The sequence below is a fragment of the Aphelocoma coerulescens genome, chromosome 7 (genome assembly GCF_041296385.1).
Source record: "Aphelocoma coerulescens isolate FSJ_1873_10779 chromosome 7, UR_Acoe_1.0, whole genome shotgun sequence".
Lineage (NCBI taxonomy): Eukaryota > Metazoa > Chordata > Aves > Passeriformes > Corvidae > Aphelocoma > Aphelocoma coerulescens.
In genome coordinates, this window is record NC_091021.1 from 27,594,527 (window position 1) to 27,608,969 (window position 14,443).

Genomic DNA, 14,443 nt, shown 5'->3' on the forward strand with positions numbered 1-14,443 from the left:
TCAACCTATTCTCTACTTAAGTTATGAAACTTTGTTTGCTTACACCCTTGTTAAAGGATGTAGAAATAGTTTGCTGAGTGTGTAATTAAGTGAATCACAGGCCCTGATCCTGTGAGGCACTTGACAAAGTAGCTGGTATCATTGGATAGAGCTGATAGTTTCAGGTGGGCACATAAGGACTGTGCTGGACTGGGGCTGGATGATAAGCATCAGTATCTTAGATTTGAAAAGTGGAAGCAAATTCTTGCATTTTATTTATCGGCTCTCAGCACAGGGTGTAGACTTGTGATGGTCACGGTTGCTTACTGAGAGGATAAGAATTGTTTGTGCTCCCAAACTAGATGTGTAAATCTAAACAAATTGACATAGAAGATTCAGTATTTGACAAACATTAAACTATTCATTTTGAAATTTTTAAAAAGGGGGGGGAAAAACAATGCTTATGTTTTTGTTACCACTGTGCATTCTCATGTTTAATGATTTTACAGTGAATGCACAGGCCTTGATGCAGAATAATGCATCAAAGTCTTGTGTGTTTGCTATTTTCTTTTTCTCTATAAAGCTTTTTATGTAAGCATTGTTTTTGCTGTTTTGCACTGAAATTAGTTACTTAATTGCATCTAGTATCGGGAAGCTGGTAGCCATGATGCCCAACAATTACAATACTTTTTGAATTGAAAACGTTGTCGTGAATCTTTAAAAATAAACCAAAAAAACCCAACAAAAACCCAGCAAACCCACAAAACAACTTTAAGATAGGGAGGGTGTGGACAGTGGGCAGAAAGTAAGGGACTGGGTATTTTGGTATAAGGTTGTGTTGTAACTTGTAAGACATTGTTTTGTTATTGGCTACTGTAAATTTAGTATTCATTTTTCTTTTGTTTGTAATGGAGTTTTTAAATAATGAGCTTGCTGTATGTTCACCTTTCTTTGAAGTGAGACATTCTTGCATTTGCATTTTTTGGGCTCTTTTTAATTTTCTGTTTGTTTTGCCTGTAGACCTGTGTGGACAGTAATGACCGCACGTTTCCGATTGCCTGCTGGCAGAACCTACAATGTACGAGCATCTGAGCTGGCACGAGACAGGCAGCATACGGAGGTGGTCTGCAACATTCTTCTCCTGGATAACACTGTACAAGCTTTCAGAGTTAATGTAAGTAATGGGCTTATTGCAAATCAGTATCTGGCTTATTGCAAATCAATATCCCAGCCTTGCTTTCCTTTGCTGCATTTGGATGGCTGGAGTTTGACTTTGAAACAGTGTTAAGTAGCGAATAAAAGGGGAAGTTGTGTTCAGGCAGGCATGCTTGTACACGTCCACAGTGTTACTGTGAACTTAGTCATTCTGGCATCCTCTGTAATACTAACACAGCTTCATTTCAAAATCCAGTGTACAAAGCATAATTTATTTCTAGTAATTCTCTTCATGGATTAAAGGTGTCCAGTGGAAATGGAGGACAGTTTTGCCATTGAGTTGAATGAAGCTTTTGTTCTGCTGCATTTTGGTTTTTGTATTTTGAGCCACAGCTAAGGTGGAGTGGGAACTCTTCCTGTACCTGTGTAGCCAACTGTGTTCAATCACCTGTATGGTTATACTTGGTCACAGCTACCATCTTAAAGTATCTCCCTGCTCTGCTTTTTTCAGATAGTATTCTTCTTCTGTGATTTCCCTCACTTAAGCTTCACCACCTTCTACTACACTAATGAGAATGGCAGGAAGGAAAATGGAAAGGTGGTTGCTGAATACTGTTGCTGAGATCTGCTAATGGAAAAAACCAACAGCTTTTATGCATGAACCTGGAATTTAAAATAGGTCATTCATCCCATTTTCTAATCTGTAATCTTGTTAAAGAGTTAAAATGAAAATGTGCATGGTGCTGTGTATGTGTTACACAAGTAAAACCCTTTCTTCCAACTTCTTGAGAAAAAAAAACACCATGAAAAATTGGCAAGGACCTCACAAGAAAACATTAAAATGTTTAAGGTCATCTTTGTGTGAGGAGAACCAGAACTCAACAGGAAGGAAGCTGTAGGTTTTTCTGTGGTAGTAGAACTCTACTTTTACTTTTTAAGCTATAGAATTGATGACTTATATGGAGAAAGGTTGAATAATGCAATGGTAAAAGTTAACAGGTGGCATGATTATTAAATTTTTCCAAAGGAAGTTGAACTTCAGCAAATGGAGTGTATGAGTATTAAATAAGGCTGTGAGACTTCAGATGGGAAGTGAAGGAGAAAGTGAAGCAGTTGTCAAGTCTGCATGGACAAGTCTAATTCAGACCATTTGAAAAAGTTCTAATGCTCAGTAATTATATTGAATTCTGATATCCAGTGTTCAGTAAGGATATTGATATATTTGAAGGTTTCAGAGAAGATTTCTGAGAGGGGTTGCATTTTGCAGTTCTGTAATCAGTGGTTAGAGCCTGCCTCTGCTCATCCAAAGTGAAATCTGTTATCTGGCAAAAACTTGTGGGGATCCAAAGTCAAGAGGCTTAAGGTTCAGAGGCAGATCTGGTGGTTATTTGTTTCAGATATATCAGTCAAGATAGAAGGGTTTAGGATATTCTCTTGAGGCATTTTTGTAGTTCATTCAAAAAAGACTTAATTTTTCAGGACTTCTCAGTAGTAAAGTGTGGGAATTTTGGATGATGGAGCTGAGGGATGAATATTCAAAGACTTTAATTTATCAACATCAAGCCTCATTTCCCTTCTGGGGTAATTTTTTCTATATCCTTTCCCCTTTTCTGTATCTCTTAACGTCTCATCCTTGCTAAGAGTTTCCCAGTCTATACTGCCTGCCAAAATGCAGTATGTGCAAAATGTAGTTGGATATAAAGCATTAGAAGTGCACAAGAAGTTGTAAATGTTGTCATCTTTGCTTTCAGGTGCATGAGTACTCCATTAAAGTATCTGTCTTGCAGTTTTTTCTTACAAGGAAAATAAGAAATGGGTAAAATAAGGAATAATTGTTGGGCAGTAGGTATGGGAGATGTGCTTCTCTTCAATCTAGGTGTTCAAAAGCTGTATGTTTTTAGAGGACATGAGTGCCGCTCAGAAAAGCAGAATCACCAGGTATAAATCCTCAAATGTCTGTTCTGTGTCTCCCAATAAAAAATAATGTAATATGTTCTTACCACCTCCCTAGTGTACTAAATATTTTAGTTGCATGGATCATGCTTTACTGCTTATACAAATCAGCCTGCAAGTTTGTCTGTTAAAACTGAGTCTAGGGAATAAAAAGTTCCTTGGTGCTGAACATTCTGATCTCAGGTCTTAGCCTCAGTCTGTTTTTTCACAAATAGGGAGTAATAAAGTATTCATTCGTAGCAAATGTAACCTACATGGTATACAGGTTCTCAGGTTTTATAGCTTTGTTTTACTTTATTGTGGTTGACACTATAGTTAACCATAAATATTTATGGAATTGTTTTCAAAATAGGAAGAACAAAGATACCATCAAATAAATTAGCGCTTTTTTTTTCCCATCCTGGTGATTGCTATAGGTATTCTGTATGCTAATGATTGTAAAACTTAATCATCTGGAGAATGCAGTGGTGTATTAATAAAAATGTACTCAAATGCTGTTTCTTCTCCAACAGCAAAGTGCTGATCACAGACTGTGTCTCTTGATAATTTATGTGATGTTCTAAGTTCACATTTCAACCAGCCCTTTCCATTGATCTGCAAGAAAGGCACCTTTGTGCTAAGCCTTACCTTGTAGAGAGCGTAACTAATCAAACCAGATAATCCCCATGGACTGTAGCCAGACAAAGGCTGCATTCGTTCCAGGCAGAAGAATCAGTTGGAATTAACCTGTGCATATGTTTGAGGAGTAGAAATCCTTTCTCTAAAATGCTCTGCTTACCAAATGAAGAAATCTTCCTTCAATCCTGAAAAGTAGACTTCAATAGAAAACATAGCTGGAAGAAAGGAGGCTGACGTAACAACGTGATCAGGATGATTTGCATCCCTGTAAAACTGTTTCTTCAAGATCAAATTACTTTAATTTGTTTTAATTGCTTGTTTAAATAAATTATATCTTTTCCATGCAGGCTGGGTTACTTGTACTCCCTGAAAGCCAGTACACAGATAACACTAGGGATAACACTAAACTTGAGGGGAAACTAAGTCAAGGTAGATGGGCTGGGTTGTTCTGTGAGCAAGGTTAGTGGTCATGGACAAATGTTTCAATTTGAAGCCTTTACTATCCCAGAACTTTCTTCAAACTTAATGAATTTACACTCTAATGGAAGTAAAATCTGAAAACCTGTAAAATAACTCAAATGAAAGAAGAGAAGAACCGACCAAACAAAAAAACCCCATACCACTCCCCTATAATTTTAGAAGTTAAAATTTTTAATAGTTTAATCTCCAGCATTACGTAATTACTTGCCCTTTTTTCTTTGACAAAGAAAGATTAAAATAATAGCATCAGCTGTAGAAGGAAAGGAGAAAGTTGTGCAGTGTTAGGGAATGCACCTCCCGGAGCAGCAACCCCCGGCACTGCGGTGAGCTTCCAGGGGAAAGGTTCCTGTGTTGTCAGTAGTGAGGGAGCAGCACAGCATCCCACAAACATGTGAGCAGCAGAGCTGTGACCTGCTCCAGGAAAGCCCAGAACCTGTTGTCCCCTTCCTCTGTCATCAGAAGTCCAAGTTTGTTTGGGCTGATATGGCAGCAGTATCTCGTGGTGTTTGCTGTGGATGCAGCCAGTTGTGTTGGCAGCAACAAAACCAGAATGTCAGTAATGCAGAGTGAGAAGAGGGTGGCGGTTGGTAAGCAGGCATCAAACCTGTGTGACTGCAGGTGTCTGCCTCAATTTTCCAACATGGTGTTTGTGAACAAGTGGCAATCGTTTTGCAGTTAGAAATGAATCTGTAAGTATCTAGTGGTACTAGATGATAAATAGTTCATAAAGTACAGTTAACGTGTTGATGTCTAGTGTTTAAGTCAAATCTGGTCTAAAAGGCCAAAATTTCTGAGATACTCTGCCTTGAGCAATGACTAACAAGTACATATAACTGTCTAATTCTTCATTTCAGAGAAAAAGTGGATGTTTTTGTGTCTAACTCCTGCAGTTTTGTGTTAGGTAGTTTCCATTTTTCATACATGTTTTCATTATTTCCTATTTTATGAGGAAATAATGTTTAACTTGTATCTATAGCAACAAAGCAAGTTTCTTTTTATGCTCATCTACATGTATTGGGTTTGCTTTTTTATAAAAAAAATCAGATTTTTAAACTTGCTATCATACTTTTTATAATTTTGTGCAGCTATTCAATGTTATGATAGTATTACAAATATTTTGGATCTTTCTCAACAAGCAGGATTGTGACCTTCATCTGCTTTGGCAAGCTGCAACACTTACATAAATGTCAGAGATGGGTTAAGCTGAGGTCTGGTTTTGCTAGATGCTTATCTTTATTTTGCACTGAGTAAAACACTGTGAACCAAACAAATGCTTCATGTTGAAACCTGTCTTCTCTTACCAAATTTGCTGCTCAATTTGCAGGACAAATACCTTCCTTGCGGTCGTGAAATGATGTGCTGTATTTCTTAATTCAGACTGATCAGCCAGTTCTAAGCTTTTTCATTAGGAAACATCATGTATTTAAGAAACAGTATACATTGTCAGGATTAGATTGGAAAAAGCTACAGAGATATTATCTGTATATTGTTTGAGGAAGTAATGTGTCAGCTGTGGTAATTGCAAGGCCAAACTTGGGTTTCAGACATCTCCCATTTTCTGGTAGTTACTGTTGTAAGATCTTAGTTTGTGTTCTTATTTAAATCTACGTGGGAAAAGTGCCAAGAGGCAATTAGTGTTGGTATGTAATTGTAAAATTCGTTTTATTTGCTGTAAAACCTGAACTGATTATTGGTTTATTTCAAAATATAATAGAAACTCCTAATTTAGTAAAAATTAAAGTGAATATATTTGGATTGTATATAAAAAATGCCGTATGCATTTGTGCTGTTGAACATTTATTGTGTTAAAATCTGTTTTTTTCTGTGCTTGCTTTTAGTAATTTGTGAAGATTTTTCAGTGGTGAACTTTTTAACAATGGTGCTACATTTTGTTAAAGATCAAGAAATTTTCTCTAACATTTTCAAAAGAAATAAGGTCTTTTGAAAAGTAAATACACCAAGTCTTGGGTCACTTCAATTTAGCCAGATTTATATGGGACCTGAAATATATCCCTTATGTAATTTCAACTTATGTACAGAGCTATGGGTATGATTGTCCTCCTGGGATTATTTCAAACATAATTTGTGGATAATTATTCTCTACTTTTTGAATTATTATGAAATAAATTATTGTGTTTCTAGGAGTTTTTAGGCCCAAATAACTGCCTCTGACAGTTTATTCAACTTCAGTGTAATTTCATCTGAACAAAAAAGTTAGTTTTGATAGGATGCTCTTAGATGTTAGCAAATGTCTGGAGGTAGTTTTGTAGATTTTTCTCTTATATGGATATTAATGAAATTCTTACAACCTTCTCTTGATCTTTTAGTTACATACTTCTATTTTAACAGATGTAAAGGTAAATTGTTATATAATCTCTATGCAAAGTGGGGTCCTTTGGGAGCAGAACAGCAGGGATTTTTTGTTTTAAAACTCTACAATATCTTACTGCCTACAGTAAACAAGGCAAGATGTATCAAATCCACTGCAGTAGCAGTAATACTTGGCACCTAGAAGATTATTAGAAGCTTCTCTGCTTGGTGACAGAAAAGTAGAAAATCTGAGTGGAAAATGTATCAATCATCTCTTTCATATTTCTTCTTGTTTGACAGTTCTTGCAGAATTTTGCTTATCTTTTGTATTTCAAGATGCTATGACACTTTAACTTCTTTGGGAAATTCCCTTCAGATTTCACCAAATGTGTTTAGTGAGTCCTGTTGTATTGACACACTCAGCGTTTCAATTACTGTGTTGGCAGTATTTTCAGGTTAGGCAAAAAATTGCTAGGTACTAACAACTACAGATTTCTTTTTGTATCATTCTGTGGGTAACATTTGTCCCTGTAGTAGAAATCAAGTTTGTTCACTTGACTCTGAAAAGAAGTGTTACTGTTACTCAGTTAATTTGAATTAATTCATTTAGAGTGAAGTGCTATCTTAGAACGTATGTAAACGACACATCTTGGTTAGATATTTGGCTGTTCCAGCTATCTCTGCCATTAAACTTTGGAAACATTTTCAATATGCTGGTTCATTTAAAATCAGGAATAGATTTTTCAGATAAGGGAGAATAATTTGTACAGACCTGTACATTTGAATTCAGTGACCCAAACAAGATTCTTGTTTGCACCAAGCTCTTTATTATAAATTCCTGAACTTTTTTTTCTTTTCTGTTTTTCAGTACTCCTTTTAAATATCAAATTTGGCTAATGAAAGGCTTTCAGAAATAATCATGTAGCTAGCTGAGAAGTGAGAAGTTCTTACTGTCAGAAAATGACAGAGAAGAAAAATGATTTCCTTACATATGTTTCAAGAAGAGAGATGAAGCTCATTTAAAAATAGTGCTGCTGGGATACACTTTGTGATATATAAAATACTGCTGCTAGAGCACATCTGAAAGAATTTATATGTCTTGTACCTGCCTGAAATATGTATGTCCAGTTATGTATTTGTTCATTAAAGAAAAGGTCTGTATTTGTTCTCTGCAGAAACATGATCAGGGCCAAGTTCTATTGGACGTAGTCTTCAAGCATCTCGATTTGACAGAGAGAGATTACTTTGGTTTACAGTTGGCTGATGAATCTACTGATAACCCTGTAAGTTGACTCTGTTTTATAAGTACAGTTTTAAAAATCATAAGCATGTTCATCACTGTCCTCTGTGTTATTTAAAGAGAGGTAAATAGAAACCATTGCAAGATTGTGCCATCTTCCCCAAGTGTGTCATTTGCGAGGGCCTGTATCATCTTGTAGTTGTGATAAAGCTACATGTTAATAGTCACAGGCTTGGAGTAAAATACTGAGTTCTGTGCTTATGAAATAATACCTTAATAGGATATTGCTTGTTTTATTGTATCTGTTTGCTAGATTGCATTATCATTGTTAAAAATAGTAAATATGTTTTAAATTGGTTCTGTGGTTTGTTTGTTTGTTTGTTTTTGTCATTAGGATTTTACAGAATAGCAAGGGGATTTTAGATTTTCATGCATGGAGTTTCCATTTCTCGCCCAGATACCTGGTGATCTTTCAACAGTGCTTCGTATAGTCCACTATCTGACAAGGGCAGTCATCTCATCACCTTAACAAAGAAGGGACTCCCTTGAAAATGAGTATTTGCAATAGTTCATGGGCTTTAATTGAAAGGAAATTGTGCACAACTGAAACTCTGTAAATCACCAGTAGAAATAAAGAGATGCAAATGTAACATTTACTGCACTAGTTACAGTGGTACTGTGGAGATCATGATTGCATAAAGAACATTCCTTGGATACTTCCTTTTATAGGTATCAAATGGTCAATACTTGTTTTAAAGTGCAATTTAGCTAAGTATTACTCCTTATAGTTCTCTACCTAGTTCTTATTATATGTGCAGCGCAGTGATGGGGTCAAAACTTAACCTCCCAGCTTGTGTATCAAAAGTCAGCCACATTCACTTGTTGGTAGTTCTGGTAAGACATTGGTGGACTGGCCTCTGTAGTATTTTTATTCTAAACTTTATTCCAGGCTGAAGAAACATACGCAAGCAGAAGAAAAGGCTGAATTATTTTTCAGCTTTGTTTAAGAAGTATTTAATTGAATATCACTCAATATTTTACTCGACACTCAGAAATTTATCTGGCTTTCCAGAGGGTAGACCTCTAAGCTCTCTTACTTTTCGTTTATCTGTCTGGAAGCATATGAACACAACACTGTAATAGAAGGATCTGGTTAAGGGTTAGTCTGAAAGAATGACTTAAGTATTTGATACCAGCACATACTTTAAAGATTTTGTATTTTTTTTCTAAATATTTTGTCTCTTCAGCACATATCTAGTTGCCATGAAAACAGTGTGTCAGAGCTAAAAAGAAATGTTACCAATATTAGTCATGCAAGCTTGAAGCATGTATGGGTTTGACTTAATTTCAGTTTTTGATATGTTTACTTTTACACTTGGTTCATTTGGACAAGGAAACCATACTGGATTAACAAATATTCTAGCTATTTGTGAAATAACACAGCAGAATATTGCTAAGATACAGTTAATGCAGCAGAAGATAAAAGATGATGGGTAAAAGGGGATCCTGCTAACTGAGTGTGAAACCTCCAGCATTGTGTTTAAACATGGATCTCATGAATTGCAGAAGCCTTGGGGTTTTTTTATAATATTAATATCAAAGTAAAAATCAAGTATCTTTCAACATGTTTTGAAAGATTTTTATATAAAGTTCATATATATCTCTGGCTAGAGTGTTCTTTAAGCCTTTACATTAGTCTTAAAAGTTAATTGATCCTGCATGAAGCTTTTTTTTTTTTAAATAATCATGCTTTTGAGGCTGTATCAAACTGTCTCTTTACTTCCTCTTGAGTTAATTACTACAAAGATACAGCACATGGATCTAATCATCATTATTTGTTATTCCTCATGAATAAAATGACACAGGGCTAGCTTCAGATCCATAATGTGTATCAGGTAGCTCAGGTACCCTGTGTGTTTACTTCCTCCTCCCTCACCTGAAAAAATAAAAAGCCCTGCGATAAGTGTGAGGGAGTCACATACTGTACAGGGTTAGATGTCTGTCACTCCATAGGAACTGTGCCTGTATAACCATTTCCTGAGGCTTGTGGACTTGCCTTGCAAGGTAACATGAGGAACTGAACAATATTTATACCAAAGATGGAATTCGGAGTTAGCTGGACTGTGTTGATATGTACAGAGACTGCTGGGTTGCTGATGGGCAGTGGTTTAAACAACTTGCAGAACTCTCCGGGCAGCCACACTTTTATCTGAAATTTGCCACATTGGTTTTTATAAAGTTCTGCCTGTACAAAGCAGTGTTCTCCTGTAGAAATGTTCAAGATATGGCACTGTTTAGTAAAATTATTCTGTAGTCCTTAATCCAGTAGGCTGAGTGCTGAGTCTCTGGTTTCCAAGATCCCAGTTAGTGATGTACCAGTGGTGACACTCAGGCTGAGAATTTGAAGAGAACCTGTGAACCAGTGGGATCACTCCCTGGATGTGCCAGACCTGCAAAATCCAGAGTCAGAAGTACTGGAAGTAGTTAAATTAACTTCTGCATTGAGTAAATGAGCCTGCTTACAGCTCTTTGCTGCCACAGGTAGTTCTTCTTAAAGAGTAGCTGAAGGTTGTTAAACACAGCGTAATTGGGTTCTGACCTCTCTCAGGCTCCTGTGACAATCACAGAAGCAACTCAGAGTAGAATTATTGCTGTAAAACAAGTATCTGGACAACATATGTTAATCTTGGGGGAAGAAGAGTAGTAGCAATTGTTGATGATAGTGGTGATGTCTCCAGAATCAGTAATAAGCCTGTGTATGCCAGTGGGACATTTTGGTAAAAGACCAAGTAAAAAGTAATAGAAAAGCACCAGTTTCTTGATGTATAAGGCTATGATTTGTACTTTGTTTCTCTGAAGTTGGTGTTATAATTTGTCTCTTTCCAGAGGTGGTTGGATCCAAACAAACCTATCAGGAAACAATTAAAAAGTGAGTAATGTATGTATTTCGTCAATTCATCTATTGTTATTATGCTATTTTTCCAGGGTGCCCTGATTAATTAGAAATAACTTTTCTTGACCATAGGAGGATCTCCTCACAGTCTGAACTTCAGAGTTAAGTTTTTTGTAAGTGACCCAAACAAGCTCCAAGAAGAATATACAAGGTAGGTCTGGCTGCTTTGTCAATAAAATACTTTTCTAGAACAATCATTAATTTCTTTAAGGTAGTATAACATGGAAATTTTCTTTTAGCTCATTCTTGTTGTATGTATAAGCTTCTAATTTTCTCTAATAATTAGAGATGTGAACTATGCAGTTGTACCAAGTAAATATAACAAAAAGCCTCTGTGAATAAATTTATGAATTTATATACAAAATGAAGTAACTACATGAAGCAAATACTACCAAGTAGAAACAGAAAAAGGGAAAATAGAGAACAGAGGAAAAACTTAATCCCAGTATTTACCAATAAGTACAAATTTAATTCTATCCTTACTTGTGTTCTCCTTTGTGACTAAAAAATTGTTGAGCATTCTGCATTTTTTTTACACCCTCCTCCCCCCTAGTTTTCTGCTTGGCATTAATGAAATTAATGTCTCTATGGTTGTAGTGCTAGTTTGAATCACAGAAGCTTATTTTGATAGCAGTGTATGGAAATCTGTTGAAGGAAATGCTCAGTGTGAATCAAAATAGGAGGCTTGCGAATTGCAATTAGGCCCTGAAGAAATGCCTCAAATTTTCCATATTTTTAATTACTTCTGGCCCTCTAGATAAATGGCATGATTTGACAGATTGGAATTTTTGGATGTCGGCCATTCTTGAAAACAGGTCAGCCCCATTCAAAAAAATTATCGAGGATAGCTTTTGAAACCTAAGTACCAAAACTGTGAAAATTTGAGTCCACATTTGTTTATCATTTCCTTTGATTTGTCATATTTTGGACAAAATTTTGCACATATCTATGCAGACAGAATTCACTAAAATGAGTCCCAGAGATCCTGGATGAGACTTTGTTTTGCTGAAATATTTACTCAAGGAAAATTTGTCAATTTACTCTATCAAAATAATGAAAAACATGTTATTTGAATTAAAGTAAAATATGTTGTATTCCTGAGGAGGTGAAAAAAAGGATAAATGTTGATCAGTGTGAAGTAGACCATAAAGGAGAAAACTGTTCAAGTGCTATTCTCTAAATACAAAGCTATAAATGGAGCTTTCTTTTAAATGAGAAATAATGTATGGTTTCTTTATCTAGGTCAGCTCTGCCTTTTTTGCTAATAGGCCTAGTTGCCCCTGAGAAAACTGATTTGTATTTGAAATTCTTATAAAGAGAGTTATCCATGGGCTTTTTTGGAGTGAAGTTTGGATGCCATTTCACAAATACGGGTCCTTTCACGTAATCGGTATTCCCATCTCAAAAAGAGAAAAGAAAGTGCAAGCTTCTGACAATTCCAGCATTCAAAAATGCTCCGTTTTTACAAATTCCATGAGAACAGAGGAATGGCTAGACACATGAAGCAGTGTGAATGGATGTCAGGGAAAGGTTCAGTGCAAGCTCGTGCCTTGTTAGACCTCTGTGAATTCACGTGAGCGAGGCAGCTTTGAATGCCCCAGGTCAGGAGAGGTCGGCGGGAGCTCAGTGTGTGTTGGAGAGCTTCGCTTCAGGAGCTTGTCTTGGGAGGCAGTGAAGCTTCATTAGTTCTCCTCATGGCAGGAAGAATTGCTTATTGACGTTGAATCCATTAGCAATAATTCTGTCCTGCCCTTTCCTAGCTACAGCTATATAAGCAAGATGAAAACATGGCAATGCAGTGCTGCCTTTGTTGTTTTAGTGGAGTCAGTTGTTCAGGCTTTTGCTGATCTGCTTTGCTAAAGCTTCTATTGATTTCCCATTTTGCTCAATAATATGTGAGGCTTCAGTGTTCAAACTGGGGTGGTTGGCTAACAAGCCATTAACCTCACTGTTCACTGAAAACAGTGGACAGAACGTGAATTCTGCTTGGTGTCCCTTAACCAAGGTATCCTTTTTACCAAGAAATACTTCTGATAAAGCTTTATACCAAAAAAACAAAAATAAAATGGAGGTGCAGCTGTATATTTGTGAAGAGATGCTCAAGCAAAGCATGTGAAGCATATCCATTTAATATATAAATTTAACTTGTAATTTATTGCATTTATTAATTGGTAAAGAAATTTTGCTTTATCTATCTTCTTGTTTCAATATGCATTTTAAGTATTTGAAGTATTTTGAGGTCTCTAAAGCCTAGCTCATGTCTAAGTTTTAACTTCTTGAGGTTAATACCTTTTAAACTAAGCTTTTTGCCTTTCTGGTCACTTAAAGAATCTTTGATGGTTTTGTAGTAGCTGAGCACAGGGACTAATCTTAGCTTGTCAGTTCACAAATGTTTTCCCTTATTTTCTTTCAAACATGGAATGTTTTACCTTTCTACTGTTAGATAGCTTGTAAATTATTGGATTTCTGTGTGTGTATTTGTAAATGTTTATGGAAGCCTTTAAAGTGGTAGTTAATCCACTTTTTGAGGACCACACAGTTACGAGAAATCATGTTAAGTGTAATAAAGTGGTATACTTTGGCTTTAATTTCTTAATTTAAATTATTATTGGCAAATATTTAATATTAGATGCTTTTCGTAAGTAATGTTGGTGTTTATAATTAATGGGTATATCCCAGCTTTTAAATCAGAACTACAAGAAGGAAACCAGATTATTATTATTATAGTAATAATGTAGGAGGTTCCAAGCCAAAATAAATTTATAAGAAAGCAGGAATGATGTTTAAATTTGCCACTCAGTGTAACTATTACTAAAAAATTAAAAAGGCAGTAGAGACAAATTCTACAGCAGCTTTTATGCTCTGTTGCAAGGATTTTTCTTCTGAAAATTTAAGCTTTTGCTAATATCCTGCCACCTTAGTAAGTCTTGTTTGTTACCCCATTGCAGTCTCTAGTGTGATTTGCCACTTTATATAAACATGATACTTTTTTGAAATTTTCTAAAACCTCTGAGTGCAATATGAAGGAACTAAATGGAATGAACAAAAGGCTCATTCTGATATATTAACAAAATACTTGATTTTTGTTGGAGAAACAAAGGAAGTAATTTAGAGGGAAATTTGTTTGTACTTTCAGGCTTGTTGGAGTTTTTAAGTCATGGTGTTTCTGCTGCCCCTGCTTGGTGGGAAATAGTTTGTTTTAAAGTGTTTGGCCATTCCTTTTCTTATATCCATCTCCTTCCTGACTTGAAAGAGTGGGCATGGAAAAACTAGATTAATTTTTAAAACAAGCTTTTTTCACATCATAATTAAAAGAAAACTTTGTGGAAGTTCAAGGGAAGTTAATTGAGAGGTGTTTGACATAATAGAGTCCACAACTTTTGTAATAACAATGTAACTTCAAAATACTAAGAATAATTAAGATAAATGAAAACACGGTAGTATCAAACACAGTGAGAATAAATTAATTCTGTCTACCTGGAGTAGAAATCATTCCTATGAGGGTACCTCCATATACAGATGCAAACTTCAACTTGTGGTTGCTGTACAAAGCAGGAAGAATGTGAAATTTGTAGCCTTTTCATGAAATATAATGTATGACTTCATAGCCTGTAAGTAATTTAATTTACAAAGTTGTATTATTATTTTAGCAAGCAAAGTTTCATTTCTTTCCCATTAGAGTTTAAGAAATAGCATGCAGAATGCCAAGTTTTAGTTTTGCACTAACTGAAAGAAAAATGCATTAAATTGATGAA

At 35.6% G+C, this 14,443-nt stretch overlaps 1 protein-coding gene across 3 annotated transcripts in view; it reads left to right on the forward strand.

Moving 5' to 3' along the window:
- Positions 1-14,443, forward strand: part of PTPN4 (protein tyrosine phosphatase non-receptor type 4) — a 112,656-nt gene that overhangs the window by 39,684 nt on the left and 58,529 nt on the right. For all 3 annotated transcript variants that reach the window (XR_011152013.1, XM_069021003.1, XM_069021004.1), the window contains exons 2-5: positions 1,000-1,153; positions 7,671-7,778; positions 10,622-10,664; positions 10,761-10,839. Coding sequence is in view for 2 of the 3 variants with exons in the window: in XM_069021003.1 (XP_068877104.1) it covers positions 1,016-1,153; positions 7,671-7,778; positions 10,622-10,664; positions 10,761-10,839 (368 nt within the window). In the remaining variant the exon portion in view is untranslated. The remainder of the gene's footprint in view (positions 1-999; positions 1,154-7,670; positions 7,779-10,621; positions 10,665-10,760; positions 10,840-14,443) is intronic.